Source organism: Cataglyphis hispanica, chromosome 19 (genome assembly GCF_021464435.1).
Source record: "Cataglyphis hispanica isolate Lineage 1 chromosome 19, ULB_Chis1_1.0, whole genome shotgun sequence".
NCBI lineage: Eukaryota > Metazoa > Arthropoda > Insecta > Hymenoptera > Formicidae > Cataglyphis > Cataglyphis hispanica.
Genome location: NC_065972.1, coordinates 2,292,071 through 2,315,995, shown reverse-complemented (window position 1 = coordinate 2,315,995; position 23,925 = coordinate 2,292,071). Strand labels below are relative to the sequence as shown.

The 23,925-nt window shown below is 35.2% G+C and overlaps 4 protein-coding genes across 6 annotated transcripts; 2 read left to right on the top strand and 2 right to left on the bottom strand.

The window, feature by feature from the left end:
• Nucleotides 1-13: 13 nt before the first annotated feature.
• Nucleotides 14-8,200, bottom strand: LOC126856486 (S-adenosylmethionine decarboxylase proenzyme). The gene is made up of 6 exons (XM_050605022.1): nucleotides 7,717-8,200; nucleotides 5,725-5,811; nucleotides 1,967-2,093; nucleotides 1,114-1,216; nucleotides 672-955; nucleotides 14-319 (listed from the first exon to the last, which is right to left on the bottom strand). The coding sequence occupies exons 1-6, from the start codon at nucleotides 7,845-7,847 to the stop codon at nucleotides 14-16; spliced, it is 1,038 nt and encodes a 345-aa protein (XP_050460979.1). The 5' UTR covers nucleotides 7,848-8,200.
• A 1,442-nt stretch (nucleotides 8,201-9,642) lies between these two features.
• On the bottom strand, nucleotides 9,643-12,926 carry LOC126856471 (U3 small nucleolar RNA-associated protein 14 homolog C). Its single transcript, XM_050604996.1, has 6 exons — nucleotides 12,741-12,926; nucleotides 12,437-12,653; nucleotides 11,855-12,175; nucleotides 11,491-11,742; nucleotides 10,422-11,408; nucleotides 9,643-10,216 (listed from the first exon to the last, which is right to left on the bottom strand). Exons 1-6 carry the CDS (start codon nucleotides 12,839-12,841, stop codon nucleotides 9,725-9,727), a joined length of 2,370 nt encoding a protein of 789 aa, XP_050460953.1. The 5' UTR covers nucleotides 12,842-12,926; the 3' UTR covers nucleotides 9,643-9,724.
• Nucleotides 12,927-13,173: 247 nt separating this feature from the next.
• On the top strand, nucleotides 13,174-18,197 carry LOC126856483 (coiled-coil domain-containing protein 6). 2 transcript variants are annotated; one of them, XM_050605014.1, is made up of 6 exons: nucleotides 13,174-13,725; nucleotides 13,920-14,460; nucleotides 14,550-14,685; nucleotides 15,026-15,153; nucleotides 15,310-15,419; nucleotides 15,615-18,197. In XM_050605014.1, exons 1-6 carry the CDS (start codon nucleotides 13,504-13,506, stop codon nucleotides 15,780-15,782), a joined length of 1,305 nt encoding a protein of 434 aa, XP_050460971.1. In that variant the 5' UTR covers nucleotides 13,174-13,503; the 3' UTR covers nucleotides 15,783-18,197. The 2 variants fall into 2 exon arrangements, with proteins under 2 accessions (XP_050460971.1, XP_050460972.1); XM_050605015.1 differs by having other exon boundaries at nucleotides 13,177-13,725; nucleotides 15,325-15,419.
• Nucleotides 18,198-18,745: 548 nt separating this feature from the next.
• On the top strand, nucleotides 18,746-23,655 carry LOC126856466 (uncharacterized). 2 transcript variants are annotated; one of them, XM_050604985.1, is made up of 11 exons: nucleotides 18,746-18,993; nucleotides 19,097-19,358; nucleotides 19,442-19,747; nucleotides 19,985-20,628; nucleotides 20,744-20,956; nucleotides 21,256-21,573; nucleotides 21,726-21,924; nucleotides 22,094-22,266; nucleotides 22,349-22,446; nucleotides 22,520-22,781; nucleotides 22,925-23,655. In XM_050604985.1, exons 2-11 carry the CDS (start codon nucleotides 19,223-19,225, stop codon nucleotides 23,432-23,434), a joined length of 2,859 nt encoding a protein of 952 aa, XP_050460942.1. In that variant the 5' UTR covers nucleotides 18,746-18,993; nucleotides 19,097-19,222; the 3' UTR covers nucleotides 23,435-23,655. The 2 variants fall into 2 exon arrangements, with proteins under 2 accessions (XP_050460942.1, XP_050460941.1); XM_050604984.1 differs by having other exon boundaries at nucleotides 18,747-18,989.
• The last annotated feature ends 270 nt before the right edge of the window (nucleotides 23,656-23,925 follow it).

Here is a 23,925-nt window from a genome sequence, read left to right as displayed (position 1 = left end):
CGTCCTTGAACCCTCAGCTCGGGAAACGTGAGAAGAAGGCGCAAGTCAAATCATAATTCGGGAAGCGACAATATTGCACGGCGGTACGTAACCAATCGCCGGAACGGTTCAGATAATCGGATCGTTCTTCGAGGTCGCGTGGACAATTAGCCGCCGCTGATTGCTTGTTGGCGAAGATCGTCACGACGAATTTTCCCGGCTTAAAGGTGTTTAGCACGCGACGGATTATTTCGTCATATGACGTCTCGGAGACATTGCACTCGAATGATACATACGAGAACTCGGGCTCTGGCGTGATGTGGATCGTCATGTAGCTGCCCTGAAGAAAAGTCAAAAAGATTAGTATTCTAGCGTATCGTAATGGACATTAATAATTATAACTCTTATAGAAGTGTCCCTTATAGAATTAAATAGAATGAATCTTCTCTTGCACTATATGTCACAATTCATATTAAATATGAAATAAATTTATAGAATGAAGAGAGCATTTTTTTAATTCACAATGAATGTATGTAATACAATGAAGAATCAAAAGCTTTAATTAAAAGAACAAGAGAAACTATATAAAATAATATATATATATATATATATATATATATATATATATATATATTGTAAAATATTTTTTTCCAGATTTTAAATATGTATATTTATTGTTAAGTTTCACTTACATCTTTAGATACACCATTCATAGAGTATCCGCATGGTTCAAACAAAAAGTCATCTATAATCATGTTGGGAACGAGTTTGTCAATTCCCGATTTCACCGTGGCCTCATCAGCGGACGAGCAAACATCTCTGGTGAAGATTGACATCACGTCCGGATCCAGCTGGGTCATGAGTATTTCTAGGGTCTGATCGGGTTCCGGTGGATCTTCCAATGGCTTGTCGCGGATCAGAGTGTAGAGATACCAACAATCCGTCTCGGGTGAGCCTATACAATAAGCCTCACCATCTAAAATACGAGTAAATAATGTGAGGATCAAGAATTAAAATTTTTCGATTCTCAAATCTTTCCGAGTTTTCTCAGTTTTTCAATCTCAGTTAAAACGAAACAATATGAAAATATAAAAACTTGTAATCATATATAATCAAATCATGTACGGTGATTACCAGGGAAAAGAGAATCCAGGAGAGCAACTTCCTCCTCGAACGTCTGGTGCGGAGATATCTGGAGCTCTGGCTTCTTGTAATTCTTTCGGGAATAAAAAACATTCTGCAACAAGCGCGAGAAATGCGATTAATGACGATATTTGCTAAAAAATGAAGCGATGATCAACAAGATTCAAAAACGAGAAGCAGCGTGGTTTGTAAAAAATAAAAGCTTACTTATATCTCAAAAAGAAAAGAAATATTATATTTGACGTATAAAAAGCTTTTTCTCCCACAGAGAAAAGTACCGCGAAATGTCAAAATTCTTGATGAAGCCACGGAGAAAAAGATTTCTACTCGTCCGACTGTTTATTCGCAGCGCGAGCGACAGATAGCGTGAGGGGAAACGCGCATTTCGAATAAAGGCGTATATCGCGGAGAGATCAATAAACCAGGAGGTAGCAGAGAGACGCGTTTCGCGTGGCGGAGGGACCACGTATAGTGCGCGTTTCTTATCTGCGCGCACTAGGTCAAGTTATATAGCTAAGCACTCCTGATACGAGGAGAGGAAGGAGTTGATCTTTTTTATTATCAGAATCGAGTTTAACAGACACCGCATGCCTACAGTGATCTTAGAGACCTTAGAATCTTTTTTTCTCTCTCTTTGTCATCTATAACAAAATTTTTTGCAAATATGTTTATATTGATAAAATCAGATCTGACTTTTTTTCGTGTCTAATATCCACCTCCTTTCCTTGAACTCTTCTCCTAATTTCGTGATGTTTATGTGTGTTCACAGTTGGAGAACGGATAAAATCCAAACTACGAGCATGCTCTCGTCAATAAATATTCGCCCAGAGATATTATCCTTTACCTCGACATCGTCGAAACCTGTGTACTCCTCGACGAGCTCCAAAAGAGGTTCCAGACACTGCAGCGGCGTAGTAGTACCACAAGTCTTCAATATGAGCCTGCGCTTGGACACGAACATGCTGCTCTCGCTGCGGATAAGATAAATAATCGCACGATTAGCTGTTTCCCTCACGATCAAATACGTGACTTTTAATCATCTTCAGCATTTTTTATTTATTCGAGATATAAATTTTGAGAATTTTATTTTTTGTGAAGGAAAAGAAACTAGAAGAGAGAAAAAAACCATTCTAGGATTAAAAAATTCAAGCGATAACTTTATTTAATTTAATGAAAAGAAGAGTTATTATTTGATTATTTAAAAGCTTAATTTTTATTCAACTTGATGTATGTAAATTAGCAGCGCGCCTGGCACGATTATTATAGTCTAAAAGACCGTAAAACAGTATCCTTCACTAATGACTTATGTCGTTGCGATAGAAGTTCACGATACTTGGAGTTATAACTACGTAAAGCCGTATATTTAAAGTCGTGTAACAAAGGCGCGTATAATAAATTAAAGTGCAACGAATCTTCTTTTGCAAATCTATTGATTATTTCCTCTTTTATTTTAATTACTTTGCATCATCGCTAATCATAATAGCTAACTATTATCCGAGAGTTGTATGATGGATTACTCAACGAAGGTTACCAAAGAGAATGAAAGTTATTAAAAGATATTTGCTTGGCTGTCGTTGCCGTTGCTATTTTTGGATTCTGTTTCACTATTAGAATGCAACGTTGAAGACAACTCGCGGAAATATCGGACGCACGTGAATATCGCCGTTACGTCAGTTACGTTTCGCTATTATGTCGACACATCATCGTCCGATAATTCATTCATTCAAAGATAAAATTGTGTTCGTCTTGATTACGCTGTTGCGAATCGATAAAAACTTGCTTAATCCGCGATAGCTTTTTCAAGTTTGGAATTAATTATACGAGCTATCCAAAAAATAGAAAAGATATTCGGCTTATCAAATCTTATCTATGTTTGTATTAATCTTTAATAAATGGATCAAACGAGAATCATGTGAGATAAATTTAAAATGTTATTTTATGTCTCTCTTTTTATTTATAAAATTAATTATAAAATTATTATAATATATATAATTTATAAAATTAATTATTTATAAAATAATTTTATTTATATAATTGCTATATTATTTGTTTTATTAATTTTATTTGTTTTGTTTCTAAATTTAGCATCATTTTTGGTATAGAGTAAAAATTTCCCACCAATTAATTTCTTTCTTTTTTTTTTTAATTTGAAAAATTTTTCACGGTGAGATTATTTCAAATTTTGTGTAAATGCTCGAATATGTTTATTTGCAATATTTGCATTTTTACTTCTTCATGACGAGCAATGAACTGAAAGCCGGAAAGTAGAAGCGTTGCAAAAATTGTTTTAAAAATAGATCGTCAAAGGTTATCGGTGATAGACGTTGACCCTAAGATCCTCCGTAAAGACAACGAGAGCCGTAACGACGAAGCGACTCGTCTTACGAATGTCTAAATAAGAATGCGATAAATGTAAACGATAAATAGTCGCCGAACGTAGTTAAGTAGCGTGCATGTATTGCGTTGATACGAAAAAATTTTGCCGGTTTCCCGGACAGAGGAAAGAGCCAAAGATTGAAAGCTTCAATCGGGATTCAGACGCGCGAGTAACGCGAGTGTCGCTTTAAATTCGAATAATCGATACATTATATGTATTCATTTATATTTACATCGGCGGGAACAGTCCTTTTTAGTGATATGAAATTAAAAAGGTGCTGCAACATGATATTAGCGGCACTAATATGAATAGTAATAAAAATCAGAATAAAGATAAAGCAATGATAATAACATCGATGAAGAAATGACGATAATAATCGCAGTGGAGTTTAATCATATTCTTCTCGATCTCGTTCCTATTATAATTTGCAATGCGTGATATTGATGACTCCAAGAATCGTGAGTTCTAATATCGCAATTGTAAAACATAGCAAATATTGTACATATATTGATTATATAATAAGATTATATAATATATATAAAGTGAGCAAATGTAGATTACAAGGAATTAGTATTATCTTCTTAACGGGAAGAGATAACAGGAACATATCTAAACTAACAGAATACAAAGATAATACTGGAATATTGGAATAGCTTAGATAAGCTATTTTTGGCGCTTTTTTTCTGGCATCTTTCTTGTCATTACTAAACGTTAGACTTATCCTATTTTGATTTTTTCATAGAAAAACCGATAATCTACAAAAATAAAATTTCCTGGAGAGATTTAATTCATCTTTTCGTTTCATAAATCTTTTTTACATTTCCTTTTTTCTTTGCGTTTTATTACGTCATTTTATTATAGTCTTTTTTTACTATATTTTTTATATATATTCTCGGGGAAAGCAAAATATAAACTAATATTCCTAGTACAAATTTACCGCGAGGAAAGAACGAAATTGTCAACTCGGACAAAGCGAGGAGGAGGAGGATCGAGTCGCGCCACGAGGATTGAGTCGCGCGGGAGTGTCACCTTGACTATATTTATTTCTAGGGGCAGATCGCGACAGAGGAGAGCGGCACTGGGTCGACCCGCGCACCCTCGAATATTCTGGAACCGGGACATGTCGCGTCCCATCCCCATCCCGTGGCGTCGCGGCCGGCCGGGCCGGAGACGGTACATCTCTCTTCTCCATCAAAACAATTCGATATATCGATTATACAGCACACGCGGAGGGTGAGGGCCTCTCTCTCCCTTCTCGGAACGCCCCTCGGAGCGCCAACCCGCTCTCGACTTGCCTCGCGCGTCACGAAAAATTGCGCCGTTGCTCCCCGAGCACACCCGCGCTCACTTCCCGCCCTTACGTGCTTCGACGATTAACCCCGTGTTGGTCCGGTGAAAATTTTGTTACGTCCAGCGGAACCTGACTGCGCATCTTTTTTTTTTCTTAATTAAAAAAGTGATATAAATAATTGCCAAACTCATTTATCTTAATATAAAAATTAATTTGTTGTTAACACTTATGAAAAAAATTATGAAAATGTTAAGAAATTTGACAAAAAAAGACAATCGGTTATTAAGTTACACAAGCGAGTTTTATCAACTTTTCAAGAATTTTCTCGATAACCACATGTCGACTTAGACATAAAATAAATATTACTTAAACATGAAATAAATATGTAAACACAAGAATATTCTATTTCGAAGAAGAAAATGTGAACTTAGGTATAAACTCAATTGTCAGACAACGCTCGTCTATCTTTCTGTATAAATATAAGAGGACGTTATTAATTCGCAGCTTCCTTATTAAAGTCAATGAGGTTCTACACTGTTATCGAGGTACATCGACATCAGTGGATATAAAGGTGAAAATCTGATAAGATTTACACTCGAGATTAGACAAGGAGAAAAGTGCCTGCTTATCTTGTCCGTTCAGAGTCTCAGGAGGAGAACGATATTTATTGTTTATCTTTTAGAATAATTTATAATATTATTAATTTATAATATTATTTATCTTTCAGAAGACACAATTTTCACAAGTTTCTATTCGAAGTTATTTAGGAACTTAAAAATCGTCACGTAACGATGTGAAAATTCTTTAAGCCTCAAGAATACCTTCAGGTATATCGAGGATTTGGCAAGGAATTTGTTACGAGAATTCGACAATAGATTTATTACTTGAGTGCGAATCTCATTTAATTTTTCAAGTCGTAAACAAAAGGACTTACCTAAGAACATAGGCGTCCACTTGATCATTGCGACAGAAACTGATGATCTCGCAACGGACCATCTTCAACAGCGATTCCCACTTTTGCCTGTAAAAAGAGAAAAAAAAAACGATTATTTGCTCGGTCGGCCAACTACGTAAAGTCCGTTTAAACGGTCAGACTTTCTGGTATTATCGTACATGAAAATTTCACAAAATTATATAAAAAGATCAGCGAGATATACTATCTCTCTTTTTTCGTCTCTGATAAACGACAGAAATTTATTTTTATACGCTGCGCATTCCCATTGCATCATAAAAATTTGTAATAACGTTCGGTTAATTATACGACTCGACAAATATTTAGTAATAATAAAATATTTCATTAATACATTAAAGTAAATTGAACCGCGAAAAAAATCGATTTTTACATAAATAATTTATAAACGACCTTTACGCGAATTTTGTTTTTATAATTTTCTCTAATATATCTTTGGAGAGAGATTCGCATAATCATATTTTTAGAAAAATATCATTAGAATCGAAAAATTTATAGGAGAAAAAATGTATAACTGTGTATAAAGTTTGATTTTCTATTTTGCAACTTATTACAATCAAGTTCTCTCGTTCTCTCTTATGATACAGAGATCAAAGGTGTTCCTCAATGTTTCTTGATTTGACTTGCAAAATCTTGACTCTCCAAATTGAAATGAATGAATTCTTTTTCAGTCATTGAAGCGACGGTACTAAGAGAATCTCTCGTCGTTAAAGGAACCTTGTCCAGCTCCGCACGACCCCATTGAAATCCTCGTCAACGTCGGAACGTCGGAATTTCGCGCTCCCGACCTCTTCTCATCAGCCGGCGACGACGTAGTAGGCTTCTAAATTTATTGTCGCCGCGATATGCAAAAATAAACGGTGCGGTCTATGGCTACTGCCGGTCTACTCATCTAAGACGCACCTTGCGAGGTTCAACGACATCCCTCCGATGTCGCACGTAAACAACCGCAACAATCGGCACTTCGGATCGGTTACGTCGCTATTAATCCGCGATTACATAATATCGCCAACGTGACCGCCACATGTGGAGTTGAGCGAATTCTTCGAGCGTCCTTGTCTTACGTTATCGATTACTTTAATTTACTTCAATCTTTCTCTCATTAATCGAATGTCTTTTATGGTCAAATACAATTTATGCGTCTCTCTCTTTCTCTCATCAAAGCTTTTAAAATTGTTGCAGATTGTGAGACAGAATAATTGACGAATTAAAGAACGAGATAAGAGGATATCGCTCGTCAAATTTAAGGACCTCTACAAGTTCTTTTTACGCATATTTTTTTATTATTCGAGACAGGCATTTATACTATTCTAGGTTAATATTTGTAACGAGATAACTGGCTATTGATAAGATGAGAAATGACATTCGAGCATTTTCGCAAAACATGTAAAAAAAATATAATATAATAGACGTGCGCAGCCATTTTTAAATTTTGATAACTTGGTAACGATAACTCTATCCTTGACACATCTGATTGTGAACTGCGAAAGAAAGATCTTTTTGTCTAATGATCCGTTTTTGTTCCAGCATCTCGCGACCTTTGCGAATAAGTGCGATTGTCTAAAAGTTTTTACTACTCCCTCAGCTTGCTTTATACGTTGTCTGTCATAGAATGTCTGCTTTTTTTTTAAACATACGAGTTAATCACGTCGATTGGCATCTGCCAATGTTGGCTGGCTTATTTTCGATAAGATTGTCAAAGATGCATACACGCGACATCGACGGCGGGGACGACGTAAACGATCCAACCTAGCTTACTACTTCCAACGCCGTCGACGCCGGCGCGGCTCGTTATCATTCGTCCTGGCTGAGACCGGCGCCGATTGTCATCATTCTTGCGGGGAGAAGAAGGAAGAGCACAGCAAGAGGAAGAGGAAAAAGAAGAGGAGGAGGAGGAGGAGAAGGTGAAGGAGAAAGAGGCAGCGGCAGCGAGACGCCGGCGGGCGGCGTACTTACCGTGGTATCTGTCGGAGATCACCCTGGTGCTGTTTGAGACCCTTGGAGCTGGTGAACCAGATCTCAAGGAGCTTCTCGACGCCCTCGAAAAACTGCACGTTGTCGGCGCAGTCGTCCTTGGTGCCCGCCATCCTCCTCCTCCTCGTCGTCAGTCGGTTGCCCGAAATTACAAAGCGGCACGCAATTGTGCGTTCTCTCTCCCTCTCTTGTTTTTCTTTTTCTCTTTCTCTGTCTATCTGTATCTCTCGCACTGTGTCGCTTCTATGTATCTCTCAACGTCGATCGACTCGCTCGTGAAATTTTACGTGGAGCGGATATTCAAAAGCACTGTAGTCTCGATGACGCGCGCTCGTAGACTGACTTGACACACTGACCACACCAGGAGTACACTGATTGACTGATTGACGGACGGGATGGTCGCCGGTGCTGCCAAGACATGCTGCTGCGCCGCCGCCGTCGTCAGCCAACCGCCACGCTGCACGGTTCGCGCGCTTCTGCAGCGTGGCGCCGCGAGCGTCGCCGTGCCGAACTACATTCGACGCTCGCGCATGCGCTCGCGATGGACTGTGAACACGAATAATTGAGAATTCGCACTGTGTCCGATGTCCAAGGTACGACATCTGGGATCCAATAGAAGAGCTTGTTTATTAGGGACAAAAATGTCATTAGATGAAATCCGCATTATTTATTGGACATCGAAGCGTTGAATGACGCAAGGTGAATTTTCTATAAATCTTTCATAATTAAAGCTGAATAACAGACATACGATTGTTGCTGTATACGATTCTTTTTTCACTTAGATCGAAATTCAATTTCTTGCGATTAATCGGTAATTACGATTCAACATAGCAACGATAAATTAATTATATGTACAATTTAAAATGTACGATCTAAAAAAAAAAATTGTATGAATACAAGAAAGATGCCAAGTACAATATAATGTACTTATCTTCTCTCGCAAGAAATGCAAATATTGCTATAAAAATTTGATTTGAAACTATGTCACGAGAAATGAATTAAACTATTACAATACACAATTGATTATGTAATTTTACATTGATTTAGATTCAATAAATTATTATTGGTAATTAATTTGAGTCTTTAGAAAATAAATTTTAATATTTATAAAAACATTTCTGTGAGATAAGATTGCACGTCATATTTTGATTAATGATAGCAGATAACAGTGATAGATTGTTTTATATTTAATTTGATTAATTTAATGAGATCGAACATTTAGTATGTTGGCAGTCAGCGGTATATTTCACGTGCTCATAATTTAAACATATATATATTTAGAAAACGAGAATTTTGTTTCAATACATGATAAGTCCTTAAAAAAGTGAAACTTTTCCATTCAATCCTCAAAGATAATCGATAAATTAAATACAAGGAAACAAGATAAAGAATTTAAATCTTTTATGATTTTATGTTAAAATATAAAACAAAATGAATAAATCAATAATGCACAATATTTTAAGAAAAAGTAGTTGCTCTCATAAAGATATATTTTTCTTTGTCACTTCAATCATGACAATTTAAAGCAAATGAATATTTAATTAGCTTTTTAATTTAGAAAAGATTATCATTAACATCTTGTCTGCTTCTAAGAATATAAAAGTTATGCTATTTCAAAAATTATTTTAAAAAAGAAACTTATATGGAAGTTACTGATATTAACTCTATTTTTCTTCCTATATATTTTCAAAACGCAATATTTATATTGTGAAATTTTGCGCTTATAGGAAACTTGTATAATAATTTTTGCACTGTATAAATATTACATCATCTTCAGGCATTCAAAAGAAAGAGAGAGGAACACATTATTATTTTTGCCATAATTTGAATATGGCAACTGAAAATTTATTTAATAAATTGAACACATGTTATTCAATTTATCATGCAATCAATGAATGTTAAGCATCGTTATAAGTAACTAATTATTTATTAATCAATAATTCGAAAAATGTAAGTTTTATATACAATAATGAAATGTCCAATAGTATAATCAATCTTGCGCAGTTACATTTGGTTTGCGTCTTTTTGTAACATTCTTCGCGATATTTTTTCTATTATTTTTTTTATCCATACGTCGTTTTAGTGTTTTTTTCAATATCGGCTTCTTCATCAATATATCATCATCCATCGGTTCGATTATCTGCCCAAGTTTGGTAATGACCGCCGGCTGAGTTATCTGTAAATGAGCGTTCATTGGGACGAAGGTCCGACTGATGGGAGCTCTGAGGGTTGCTTCGTAATCCTTCACCTTAGTGAATGGATATGGTAGCTCCTTGACTTGGTGTTTCTTCAACTTTTTGTCATCATCCTCAAATATAATTACTTTGCCCTGATTTTCGGGTCTACGCGGCATTTCTTTAGGCATGTTCAATATGAATCGTTTCTTCTTACGACGCACTTTACTTTTTTTAATGTTTGGCCCTGTCCAACTCCCCCATCCGGGCAAGCTCAGATCAATATTCTGTGGCTGCGACTTTTTCATCTACAATTATTTTACAAATATTAGATTATTAAAACAATTTCTATTAATTTTTCATAGAAACCAAATTTTATTTGACATGTATAATCTATTGCAAATACAACTATATTGATTTTTTTTTAAATGAACTATAGTAATTAGCATAAACATCTTTATATGCATATTTGTATTAACAAAGTATAATTTTTAAAAAATCCTTATTACATACCTCCTCTTCCTGTTCCTTCCTAAATTCCTCGTCGAAAGTATCGTCCGAAAATGCTTCGCTCATTATTTCGTGCATTTCCTCTTCTTGTTCACTGTTTTCCTCCTCGCCCGTAACTATATCTGGCATCTGTGTTTTTAAATATTTTGGTTCCTTATTTAAATATTTCTTTGTATGTATTTCCATTTCATGGCTGTTGCTAGTCGGTTCCTGTTCTGTCTTCGCTAGTGTTTTTAAACTCGTTAGATCTTTATCTACCTGCACGTTTTCTCTAGAAGTCGTTTCCTCCAGAGGATAATCGAAGATAGGTTTTTGTTTGAAATTTTCAAATTCAAGATTTGACAAATCATCTTCGTTCTCCTTTTCTTCTTCCTCATGCTTTTTCACATTGCTCTTTGTATTAAGTTTGTTCTTCAATTTTTGCAGCTTCAGGTCCACTTTATGCTTTAGTTTTTCTTCCATGACATCAAACATTTCGTCTATATTTTGCGATTTGTATTTTTTATTACACAGTTTAATTTCCATTTCATTATTACTTTCATTACATTCTTCAACATGCCATTCAGATGTAGCACCTGCAATGTAGCATGGATTTTCGCTCTCCCTTTTGTTTTTATCATTTGAATTTTCTTGTAAAGTATCATTATTTTTCTTCACATTTGTTGTTTTAGAATTTTTTGCTACCACTTTATTGCTACCTAATATCACCTCTTTCTTTTTCGATATAACTTCATTCGAATTTTCGATATTTTTCTCTTCCTTTTTTTCTTCTTTTTTCTGTTGTTTCTTATCCCTGTATCTTTGATAATTCATAACAAAGTCATCAAATTCAGATTCAGTCTTCATATTGTCCTCATTGTCATTTTTTAATAATATATCTTCTTCATCTTTCTGTTCCTCATCCTCATCCTCATCATCAGTGTCAATTCTCTTTAATTTTTGTGTCAGTTCTCTGCTAATAGCCAAATGATTAGCAAGTATCTGTCGAGTCTACGAAAAAAATCATCATATTCAAATTAATATAACTTCATTGCAATGTCCTTAAATATTATTAATATTGAAATATTCTTACTTCTTTGTTGTATTTGGCTCTGATTTGTTGATTCTTAGCCCATTGACCTGTGTTCTTGTGTCTTAATGATATTCTCTCTTCTGCACGAGTTTTATCTAACTGTTCTAACTTTGCCAAAGCCTCTTCTGGATTAGTATTTTGCAATATCTCGAATTCCTTCAACTGCTGTTTAATCTTGTCTTTCTTTTGAATGCGATGAAACTTCTTGCTCTTTATCTTACGTTGACGATGTGTCTTCGCCTCTTGGTATGACTGAAAAAATACAAAAAAATCAGAATCAACATTTCATCAGTGCCACTCTTATTTTCTACTGTCTTATTAGTAATAAAAATAATCTTTCAAAAATTGCACATTATTTATATACCTGTTGTGCTCTGAGTCTAGCAATTTTTTTCCTCTTTAAAATCATTTCCTTCTTTGCCATTTTACATTTATTATCCTTCTCTTCTTCCTCGGCGGGAGGATATAGTAACGATGGATCCACTTCCTCAAATTTTTTCATTAGATCAGATTTTGTTTTGAATCCTTTCAAAAAGTCAGGAGTTTTTGAAGCATTGAAATTTTTCACTTCTGCTGTACGTTTTAATGGAAAAGACAGCTGATCCGCTATTCTGTTTCTAGCAATTATACCATTCCATTTGGTCAAATCCTTTTTGACATTATCATATCCAACTGCCCTTTTTATCTGCAAGTAATTTACTTTTATAATAGTTCTTTGTTTCTTGTCTTGTTTATATTATATTTTAACAAAATTGATATTATACTTGAAGTCTTTATATTAAAAAGATACCAAAACAACAATGTAATCTGGAGATAATTTTATTAAACTATTTAATCATTTCAGATTGTCATCAGAAAGAGAAACAAGATAAAGTGGATTTTAACAAGAAATTGAAATTATTTTTAAACAAGATAATTTATTTGATAATTTAGCAAGACAACTCACTCTTTCAGCAGCTGGTTTCTCCAATGGTTTAGGAAGAACTCTGCTCTTCTTCTGAATGTATCGTAGCTTCTTACTAATATTGTTTTGATCTTTTCTTCGTCCCAGTGACTTCACCAAATCTTGTATACGTACGGAATCCTTATCTGTTACTCCACTTTTTACTAAATGATATTCAGATACTTGTATACTGGGTTCGCTTCTTTCAGCCTTCTTCACTCTGCAAATGAAAGTCATCAATACATCCATAATAATTAGAATTTCAATTACTTGGCTCGTTTAATAATATAATCTTATTATTTCTTACCTTCGTCCTTTATCGAGCTGTTCCACGGCTCCGACAAGTTTCGAGTGATGTTCAGAAACATCCTGATCGCTGTCGTGTAAATCAATTTCATTGTCGCACATGTTCACAATCTATCCACGTGTTAATCACACCTCTCTACCAGACCAGCCCCTATTAGGTTAGAGAAGGTTAGAGTCAAACATCAGATTGGGTGAGCCATAAAATGTATGAGAAATTTAGATTGATGCATTGATGCATGTACAACATTTTTCTAGGATGCATTATTTATAGAGTCCCTAGATAGCGATCGTCGGGTGTCTCCAGAAATTGGATTCGCCTATTGGCCAGCCAAGGTTCGCGTTGCTTCGCTATCTCGATATTTTCTAGTCTGTGACAAGCTCCATTCGTCATTTCCCCAGATGGCCCGCGAATGGCGTTGCGCGAAGAGTCGCGGAACGTCACTTTTGCGGAACAGTCTGCGAGCCAGCAGCGAGAGCGGCCACCAGCGAACAGCTGATCCCCGGTTCTCGCCGATACGCCATCACTCGAAACGTACTGGAGCACATGTTCGTCACTGGTTAATTCACGCCACGTTTTCTTTCTGCGTTTTTTTTTCTCATCTTCGACGGACGAACGAAATCGCGAAACCGAGCGACACGCTCGCGTGGCCAACGCCGGTGACGGCAACACGCGCGCATCCGTTCCCGGTTTCTCGTGCGATGAACAGCCGGCGATAACCGGCGTACCGATCGTCTCCGTCGCCGTTGTCATCGTTGCTTGAAACATGGCCGATCGCGATAGCGCATCCGAGAGTGACTCGAGCTCGATTGACGGCGGACCGATTATGATGCCGCCGTCGCCGGTGACACGCGAGCAGCTGCAGAAGCGAATCGAATCGCTGCAGCAGCATAACCGCGTGCTCAAGGTCGAGCTGGAGACGTACAAGCTGCGAGTGAAAGCTCTGCAGGAGGAAAATCGCGGACTGCGCCAGGCATCTGTCATTATAGTAAGTGCTGGTTTTTTTCTATCTTTATCTTTCTCTTCGCCGAAACAATGTCGTGGATTAGTTTAACATCCGCGAGACGAATTTTGTTTCCGCTAATCGGAATGTCAGTGGTCTTCGTGTTCTTTTATACTTGCGAGGAATTTTCTTGCATTAAATGACACGCGACACGCTAGATTCACGTTTTGTACTTGCAGCAAGCGAAAGCGGAGCAAGAAGAGGAATTCATAAGCAACACGCTATTGAAGAAGATTCAAGCCTTGAAAAAGGAGAAAGAAACACTGGCTCATCATTATGAACAGGAGGAGGAATGTCTCACCAATGATCTATCAAGAAAGTTGAATCAGTTGCGGCAGGAAAAATGCAGACTTGAACAGACATTGGAGCAGGAGCAAGAGTGTTTGGTGAATAAATTGATGAGAAAGATTGAGAAACTGGAAGCAGAGACATTGGCCAAGCAGAGTAATTTAGAACAACTGCGACGTGAGAAAGTTGAATTGGAGAACACGCTGGAGCAAGAACAGGAAGCTTTAGTTAACAAACTGTGGAAGCGAATGGATAAACTTGAGGCGGAGAAGCGGATGCTGCAGATCAAGTTGGATCAGCCAGTCTCAGATCCTACTTCACCCAGGGAGATCAACAATGGTGATACAGCCACAAATCTGAGCACGCATATTCAAACCCTGAGAAGTGAAGTTGCTCGATTAAAGCACACTCTACTTATGTCGCAACAAGAACGTAAGGATTATTCTTTTTTCCTAAATATTTTCGATTTATATCCAAAAATTTAGTTACCGAAATTATTATTGCTTATACTTGTATGTTAGATACGGAAAAAATGAAGCGTTATGTTAACGAGGAGAAGCAAATACGCGAAGAGAATCTGAGATTGCAGAGGAAGCTGCAACTCGAGGTGGAACGTCGCGAGGCCTTGTGTAGGCATCTCTCAGAGTCTGAGTCCAGGTTAGTGTCAAGCTATATATATATATATATATATATATATATATATATATATATATATATATATATTGCATACAGTAGGATAATAATACGAATTTTATAACAATTTAAATTTGCAATGTAAATAAACAAAAAGTTGTTAAAAATACATTTTTAATGACCATATTTGTTATTTATATATCAAATTAATATATTATATAATTTGGATATAGTTTTTTCTTAGCAGAAAAAATATATTTGTAAATGATGTAAAATGGGTATATCTCTTGTAACATAACTGAATTTTAAATACGATTGACAGATACTTATTATTCTTAATTTCATAGATATGATGTGATTTCAGTTTAGAGATGGAAGAAGAACGGCACTACAACGAAATCGTAATGTCTGGAGGGAATATAAGGACACGCACATTGTCTAGTCCTGTGCCCTACAATCCTTCGCCTAGTTCCTCAAGGCCACTAAGTCCAGGTAAGTTATTGATGTTTTTTTAAATTTGATAAAATTTATATATGAATAGAAAATTATATGTGCGATATGTGCAAGTGACTAAAGTCGACGCTTTTTTTTCTCCGGATGCACGTTTTATGTTTAGCAAATTTATGCGAATGTGCATTTTATCATTAGGTATTAACATGCTAGGTTCAACGTCCAGAGAGGGCTTCAATGTAAACCGGTGCTATGCCTGCGGCCAACCGACTGCCTCTCCCTTCGCTAGCTCGTCACCTCCATCAGGGGTAAATTATCACATAGAGAAACGATGTTAATGCTGGAAACTAATTGATTATTCGTTAAATATGCTAATTTTTCCTTAAAATACTTTCCTTCAATTAGTATCTAGTATTGCTCGACGATCGCAAAGAGACGCGCTTCCTGGCGCTCTAAAAGAGAATTATTATTTATCTTTGCTCGCGAATGTTTGCGCAAAACAGGGACATGTCGTGGCGCCGTCCAGCAGACGCACGTCGGATCGTTTCGTCAAACCGGCAATACCGCCCACCATCGTGAGTCCCGGTGGACCGCCGACCATCGCTCCCAATCCCTCGGCAAATGTTGCCGCTCCCCATCCAGGATCACCGATGGATATCGCGAAGACATAAGTGTCTATTCGAAGAGAAAAGGGCTCTCTACGGAAACTCTTTTTATGTAGTTCCGCACGCAAGGTACTTTTTTTTAAACAGTTTGCATCCCAAAGAGGACACGCAGTTCGATCGAAATATATCACCATCGGCACTTTTTCTTTTCGAAACTTTGGTTCGTACTACTACTTCAGCCTCTAATGTAACACACGGGCTACCGTTAAGACACGGGACTTAAAATAATTTCGATCTGAATGGCAATTATAGAGTTTAAATGATGCAATTACGAAGTTTTTTGGTCGCGGGGTGCTTCTCCTCGACACCCCGCTTCCTTAATGATTCCTTTTAATGCCTGAAATATCATTCAGATCGAGCTATTTATTGTACGATGCAATTAATATCGTTTGAATGTTCTATATAAGAAAAAAAAGAAACATTGACATGTTGCTTCCATGTTCCAAGTAATCATAATATAAATGTTGAACGCGAACGCCGGATGGACATCTACACGGCATATTTGCGATATTATTATTGTATCTTACTGTGCGTTTAAGAACGTAAACGAAAGTAACTAGGGTGTAGTGTTGCGATGTTAACACGGTTTAACAGGTATGCACTTTTGTTTAGCTTTGAGCCTGAGTAATCATTTAACACCACAGATTTCTATATATTTTACTAAACCGCTAATATGGCTAAGTCAACCATTCTTTTAAGTGGGTAGAATTTGATATGCCGTGTTTTTCGTAAGATAGTGAACATATATCTTAAAGTAAAAATATCAAACATGCATCTAATGCACATATAAAAATAAAAAATATGCCAATAATCTGTAGTATATTTGGCTGTTCATTTAAAAATGGTTGCTTTTGCATCACTTTTAGTATCGAGGCAGTTCAGTATAATATATAAAAGTCTGTGTTTAGCGCACATTATTGAAGTGGAAGCATAATTCTACTAGAGGAAAGGTTTGGTTAGTTCCCTCACAGAGATTATATCAGATCTTATGAGTATGTAACCAGGCAAAGTTAGATGTCAGAGAGATCTCAGTGATCGGAGACTTTGAGATTTGAGAAATTTTGAATTCGATGATCGCGAGAATCTGACAATTAAGGCCTTAAAGTTCCAAAGATTCCAAACAGTCCAACGATCTGAAAATCTAAAGCAGACTCGCTGATCTAAAATATATTTATTCTAAAAGTATTTAAACATCTAGATGTCTATAAATATACAGGCATGTAATATATAAAATAAATATTTAACGATTACAGAATATTGTAAATCCATAAACCTAAATATTTGCAATCATAATAATTTTAAAATTTTACTTAAGAAAAATTTATTCATGTAAAAAAGAGCCTAAAAATATATTTCTTAAAGCAAAATTTGTAGATTATTAACTTTACAAGCTTGGCGTTTTTGAAATATCTGCTCTCAGAATTTCTAGATGTCTTTTATCTCAGAATTTTTAAAAGTTTTGAATCGTTAACACTTAGAAAGCATGATGCATCCAAAACTTAGATTCGTTGATCTCAAATTTTTTAGCTATAGAATATCAGAACGTTGGAATTTAGGATCTTGAAGCTCCAATATGGTAAAGCGGCGAAGCGTGGAATTTTGATAAGCATATAGCGCATGAGAAAAAAAGATCTTGCATATAATTAAAAAAATCTTTGTTTGCTGATAAATTGTTTTTTACATCAATGATATATACTTTAGCTCGAGATGCGTTGTCTGTTATATTACATCGAATCAGATTTAATATTCTTTGTTCTTTAGGAGCGTTGTTTTGCAAATACGCAAATTTGGAATCCTCCTTATTCTTGACATTTCTATACTTTCAATAATTATAATATTTGTGCAAGTTTAGAATCTTGTTTTTTAAAGTTTTTACCTCGATACGTCTATTTTTTAAATCTTTGAAACCTATTGTCTCAAGATGGCAGAAATCTGGAAGTCTTGAGATTTTATGGAATGTTATAAAGGTTCAATACGCTAAAGTATCGTTTCTTTTTGTTTGAAGCTTCTCAATATTTTTCAATATGCGTCAGTTACCATGAATTATGACGTGAGAAGCAGAAGAATTTGAGAAAAATATTCGACGTTATAATGCGTTTAAGCTTACATCCATGCGAGCAATTTTCTCGTATTCCTTCCCTTCCGATCTCGTAATACAAGATAACTAACATTCTATACGATGAGAATTCATGTTCATTAAAACAGATGTATTATATATAAACGGTGCACACGAAAAAAAATTACAGGTAACAGCGTTGTTCATTATGTTACATTGAACAGTCGTATATATGATATAAAAGTTTATTATAACGTAAAAGATTCTTATCGATAATTGTGTAATTACGCAGATATGCTTCACAGCTGCATAGTATGTATTTTATTCAAGCTTTTATGAAATACAGTCACGTTTTTGCTATTGCACGTTATCTACCCCTTTTCGTTATATGTATAACGTTATTTATTTATTATATATAATTAATTTTATAATTTAATATATATATATTAATAATATAATTTAATATAATTATAAATATATTAACATTTATAAATATATGAATTAAAAACGTGCTTTATACATAATATATAATTAATCATGGACGTAGGAATATCAGGATGACGCACAAGATTTGTGCTGGAGCATAAGGTAGGAACAATGTTTCTATATTCTTCTTCTAGGATCAGCTCGTTTACGAGTTATTATATGGACGAAATACAGAAAAAAGCTTCGTATCTCGTAAACTGGATTGGATTTAGAAGGTCAAATCATGGGAGCATTTCTCAAGATATAAAAATGTTTCTATATTCTTTTCTTTTAAAACCGTTCATTTACGAGTTATATATTATAAATTGCTGGATTTAGAGGATTAAAACATCGGCGTATTCTTGTAGATGTAGCGTTTCTCCAAATCTATATGTAAAGATACACACTTTGTCGATAATGCAGAGCTTCTATTGTTCGTTGTATCAGTGGATGGTTTGCGTCTCGATTGTATTTTACAGTGCTTTGCATTATCAATCCATGACAGAGTCATCTGCATTATCAGATATCGTTATGATGATAGCGGGGAAAGGAACGTATTTTCTGATTCGTGTCTCGTGCTTCGTTCAGTGTGTACATGCTTAAAACAGACGGTTTAATTTATAGTGTTGAAAAAATGTCATCCGCTAATCGTTGTTGTACCCTTTAAAAGATCGCTTATCTCGTTTGAACATGTAAGTACGTAATATATTTTTCTCCAAAATGGAGGCTTATCAGCTTCGTACACAAACATTTTCTCTATTAATAAACTTTAATCGTTGATCGCGCGCACTATTTGCAGGGTGTAAACGACAGATTATAGTGTTTCAAGATTGTTAATTTTTTGCTGCTGATAACACGCAATTAAAGAGTACTGAGTGTCTATGAAATAGATTGAAGATCATAAGAATCCCAATATTAGAACACTATGAATTCATGCAGTAAGAAGAACGAGGTTGTATTGGCACAAGTTCTGGATCTGTTTCTTCTGCCAGATTACAATGTCGTCTCGACAACCTATTTAGACCACTTACTCAGTCACATTGCAGAGAATACAAAGGATTGTAAGTGAAGAATATACTGCTTTGTGTTGCCTCGTTTCGATGTATAATCTTGTAATAAATAATCTTCAACATGAATTTTGCAGGTGCTACAGTCCATTATGAATATTGTGAGGTCTTTCAAAAATGGATACCAAAGGCTTTGGCTATATGGGAGTCTGGACAAAAGGTTTCACAGCCTGTGATTACGTTTACATTAAAACTTGTGGGGATTATTTCGCAGCATGAACTTCGTTATCATTATTGGCAATGCCAGGATGTATACAATAGACTCTATAAAATTTTGCAATTGCATAGAGATGACTTATCTGCATCTATTAAAATGGCATATACAACAATGCTGTCAGACTTGATTGCTCATCGAAGTGGCAGGCAATGGGTGATAAAATCTGGTAAGCATTTGATAAAATTTTAAATAATTAATTTTTAATATCTATTTAAAATTGTATTGCGAGCAAAAAAGTATTATTTTTTTAAATATGTATGATATTTGCATTATATTTTCATAAATAAAAATGATATGTAAAAGATTATGAAATAATTTTAGTGTCATCTATTCTAAACTCATATTATTTATTTACAAAAAATGATGGCTAAATCATAATTTCTTTTCTATTTAAACACAACAGGTGTGTGGAGGGACGTCGTGAAATGTGCACATTGGAATCACACAATGTATGTTACATGGGAGAGTCAGAAATTCTTATCGACGTTGTTGTTACATGAACAAAAAAACATCGAGGTCTGTACAGAGATTATCTTGGCAGTCGCTGCTCCTTTAATGAACAATGCTGTAGATGCTCAGCTACATCAGGTGCTTGAGGAGACATATCTGGAACAAAATAGATTATTGTGTGCCACATTGGACTTATTGACCAGTATCTTAGAAAACACTTTGTTTGCGACTCTGGACAATAGCATTCCCGAACTGCTTGAGAAACTCGTAAACCTCGAGATGCGGGTAAAGGCGCTATTTGAGGCATGCATTAGCACTCGTTTCCTCCAGCATGTGCACAAATTATTGTTGCTATTGCTGTTCTTAAAGCTAAAGCAAGGAATCAAAGAACACACTGATGTGATTGATGCCGATGCATGGCAAAAGTTCTGTTATGGTTTGTGCTATATATCTATGATGTTACTCTCAAAAAAGTATATCATAGAGTTGGTGAGGTATAACAAATTTGCCATGATATATTGGAAGAAGTTACTCGCATTACGGGAGATTGTTTTGCCAGAGGAGCACAAGTTTGAACATCAAGCTATTGCTCTCATGGTAAGCGTATATTGTGCATATGCAACCATGTATGTTTAAATATTATTATTAAAAAGTTATTATTATTATTATTATTAACAAGTTATATGTATATATTTTTGATTTGTATAAATAGATATTACCATTGTGCGTGTGTATAAAGAAGAATCATCTAAATCACGATTTCTTAGATATGTTCATTAATAAAATTTTTGATGTAACGTGTACTACTGTGCAAAGATTAGCATATAACATGAGAGATATCATATGGAAGGGAGATCTTCCAATGGAGCAAATTTGTAAAGTATCTATTGATCTGGTACTTGAAATATTAGATATAATGGATAGAGTGAGTATCTTCTTGAATTGTTTATATAGTTAATTTATTATTTTATTTTGCAATTTACAATTTTTAATTGAAATCTATAATTATTATTTTATTTTATTTAATCTCATTATTTAGTCTCAAAATTTATATATGATTGTAAGATATATTAATTGAGCTTGTAATTCAATAAACATCTCATATTTGAATTATTGTACCATTGCCAAATTTGGGATTATAATTATAAATAATTGTATACACACTCGTAAATATAAATTTGAAGTTCTTATTAACTCTTCTTTAATTATTGTGATCTTTTTCAGGATGTAGCAGTTATCGCTTTTCAAGCTTTATGCCATGTCTTGAAAAGTTACATGCCAGACCTGTGTGGGGAAACAAAGAATCATATGTCGTCGAATACGAACAGCACCTCCCCTTCGGAACATCTGCGAAAGTTTCGCTATAAATCGATATTAGAAGGTGATCCTATAGTGCAATATCCTATTTTACTTGCGTCATTGCTTGACGGATTAGCTATCATGACGGAGAGATTTAAACTGAAGTGGCAAGAATGCGTAGAAACAATATGCGTATTATCTCTTGCGCAAGGAATCCTCAATCATTCTGAAATACTACCAATGGTAAGCAATCAATTGTCGAAATTGTATTAAAATTGTATTCATATTTTTTTTTAATTTTTTATATAAAAGAAGTTTAAGTGTAACTATTTGGAAACTTAGAAAAAAAAGTATAATATATGCGTTTCTCATAAAAATTCTCTATTTCTACTTAGATTTGCGTGAAGGCGTTGAAGCTATGCAAGCTCGCCATCCATAACTTTATGCCTCCTAATTTGGCGCTACTTGTGGATTCGGACAGTCACATGAATGGTATAGGGCCTATGCTTTTCAAGAGGTTGCATGATCCCAACTGGGAAGTAAGAGACAGTGTACTTGAAGTTCTTAATACCATCGCAACGATTTCCGAAAACAGTAAGTGAATCAGAATATCAGGATAGGATTGATACATATGTAACCACATATATCAATCTTGTAATTACTATATTTCAGATATAAAACTGAAATAACAATTAACAATTTATATATATAATATATTAATATATATAAACACAAGAAATATAGCATGATCTTTCTATCGTAGAATATCCGGCGTTCCAAGATTTCTTGTTGACAAATCAATTTCCGAAAGTGGCTATCGAAATCGCTAAAACGGATGGCGAAAGTTACGTGCGAGCATCGGCATTAACTTTTATCGCGACTACTGTGCGCATCAACAAACTGTGGGAGCAACAGTTGTCACAAATAGATTTAACAGTATTATTTCTTACTATTATATTCTTTTAAATGTGTTGTTGAAGGAAGTGTCGCGATTACGTGAATAAATCGATTGTTACAGGAAATGGCGATTAATCTACTCGAGAACGAGAGTGAAGCGATAGTCAGAAGGGAGGCTGTGAACCTAATCAAAGAGTTATATGTTCATCAGAAGTGGTCGTACGTAGAACTTTTAAATATGTGAATTAGTAGTTTATATATTGGATAATTGAGTAATCATTGATTTGCGCAGAAAGGAAGTCATCGATTCGATGTTGCGAGCGATGTCCGTGTCCGCTGTATTCGATCTGCATTGGGAAGTGAAAACGAACGCATTGATGTTCTGGGGTCATTTCGTCAAATCACATTTGACGGATCAGGGAATGCTCGACAACTCATTCCCAAACGTGACATTCTCTAAAGAGCACAGGAAGATTGTGGCGTTGAACGAGACGGAAATTAAGAGAAGGCTAAATAAAGCGTTGGACGAGTTGGCGAGACAAAGTTGCCTTGGTGTAAGTAATCGTAATAAAACTTGGAAACTCCGATCATAGATTACAAACTTTATATCCTTAAATCTCTTTACATGCCATTAAGAAAATAAATTAGTGGATTCCTAAATAAAAATATTAATAGCAAAATATTATATATATTTCAGGTGCTCCTGGTTACTTTGAAAGATGATAGTGATTTCGAGGTATGCAAAGCATCCGCTACAATAATCGGCAAGCTGAAATCCTGCCTGCTCAAATACAAACTGGACAAACCGTCATTACCAGCGGAAAACAACGCGACGATAGACACTGCCTACATTAAGGAGACACCTCTAGTATTCTCATCTCCTTCCGATAAAGAATCGAGAAACGCTTCACACGTAATCGAGGAGATCGTGGATTCAAACGACACCAATCTGCTGGCAGCCATCTACAAAAGCTCCATGAACATGAACGGCGAAGTGGTGAAGGAGGAAGAGAAGAAGATGCTCGATTATATCTCGTCTGTGACACGCCAAGATTTTCTTCACGCGATCTTCAACTGCGACATCAATGCTTATATCGAAGAAAAAAATCGTTGGTTAAAGACATACACCAGTAGCTTCGAATCGATCCTGGACGACATACTGACGATGTACAAACAGAAGGATATCAATTCAATGGACTGTTACTGATACTACAGTATGTACCTACTCTGACGTTTGACGCGTATGATTTGCATTCCTTTTCTTCTCCTATATCGAGATAAACTAATGAATGCTGAGTGTCAATTGTATAGTTATAAATATCATCCACTTGAGCATAAATTGATGTATATTTTCAAATATATATAATGGTTAAAATTGAACTTGAAAAACGTATCGATAATAAACAAGTCCCTTAACATGAAAAGATAGATATTTTGCAAGCCGATTATTCGACCGCGCTATTTTGTTTTTTACATATATTTTTTATCCTGTTTTGACATCCTTTATTTTTTCCCAATATTTTCCGAAATTTATTTTTTTTTAGAAACAAATATACATATATATATATATATATATATATATATATATATATATATACATACACATGTGTGTAATGTGTAATGTATACTGATTCTTTTTGCTCAGTTGTCAGGTTTATTTTGGCTATACATGTAAATCGGATCCTTGAACACATTAAT

Bases quoted from the DNA above. Each gene is read 5' to 3' on its own strand.
- LOC126856486 (XM_050605022.1), bottom strand. From the start codon at position 7,847: ATGGCGGGCACCAAGGACGACTGCGCCGACAACGTGCAGTTTTTCGAG. The intron at 5,812-7,716 runs GTAAGTACGCCG...CTCTTTTTACAG, and splicing joins GATCTCCGACAGATACCACG to GCAAAAGTGGGAATCGCTGT. The intron at 2,094-5,724 runs GTAAGTCCTTTT...TCTTATCCGCAG, and splicing joins GTGGACGCCTATGTTCTTAG to CGAGAGCAGCATGTTCGTGT.
- LOC126856471 (XM_050604996.1), bottom strand. From the start codon at position 12,841: ATGTGCGACAATGAAATTGATTTACACGACAGCGATCAGGATGTTTCT. The intron at 12,176-12,436 runs GTGAGTTGTCTT...AATTACTTGCAG, and splicing joins AGAAACCAGCTGCTGAAAGA to ATAAAAAGGGCAGTTGGATA. The intron at 11,743-11,854 runs GTATATAAATAA...GTATTTTTTCAG, and splicing joins CTAGACTCAGAGCACAACAG to TCATACCAAGAGGCGAAGAC.
- LOC126856483 (XM_050605014.1), top strand. From the start codon at position 13,504: ATGGCCGATCGCGATAGCGCATCCGAGAGTGACTCGAGCTCGATTGAC. The intron at 15,154-15,309 runs GTAAGTTATTGA...TTTTATCATTAG, and splicing joins CTCAAGGCCACTAAGTCCAG to GTATTAACATGCTAGGTTCA. The intron at 15,420-15,614 runs GTAAATTATCAC...TGCGCAAAACAG, and splicing joins GCTCGTCACCTCCATCAGGG to GGACATGTCGTGGCGCCGTC.
- LOC126856466 (XM_050604985.1), top strand. From the start codon at position 19,223: ATGAATTCATGCAGTAAGAAGAACGAGGTTGTATTGGCACAAGTTCTG. The intron at 20,957-21,255 runs GTGAGTATCTTC...GATCTTTTTCAG, and splicing joins TATTAGATATAATGGATAGA to GATGTAGCAGTTATCGCTTT. The intron at 21,574-21,725 runs GTAAGCAATCAA...ATTTCTACTTAG, and splicing joins ATTCTGAAATACTACCAATG to ATTTGCGTGAAGGCGTTGAA.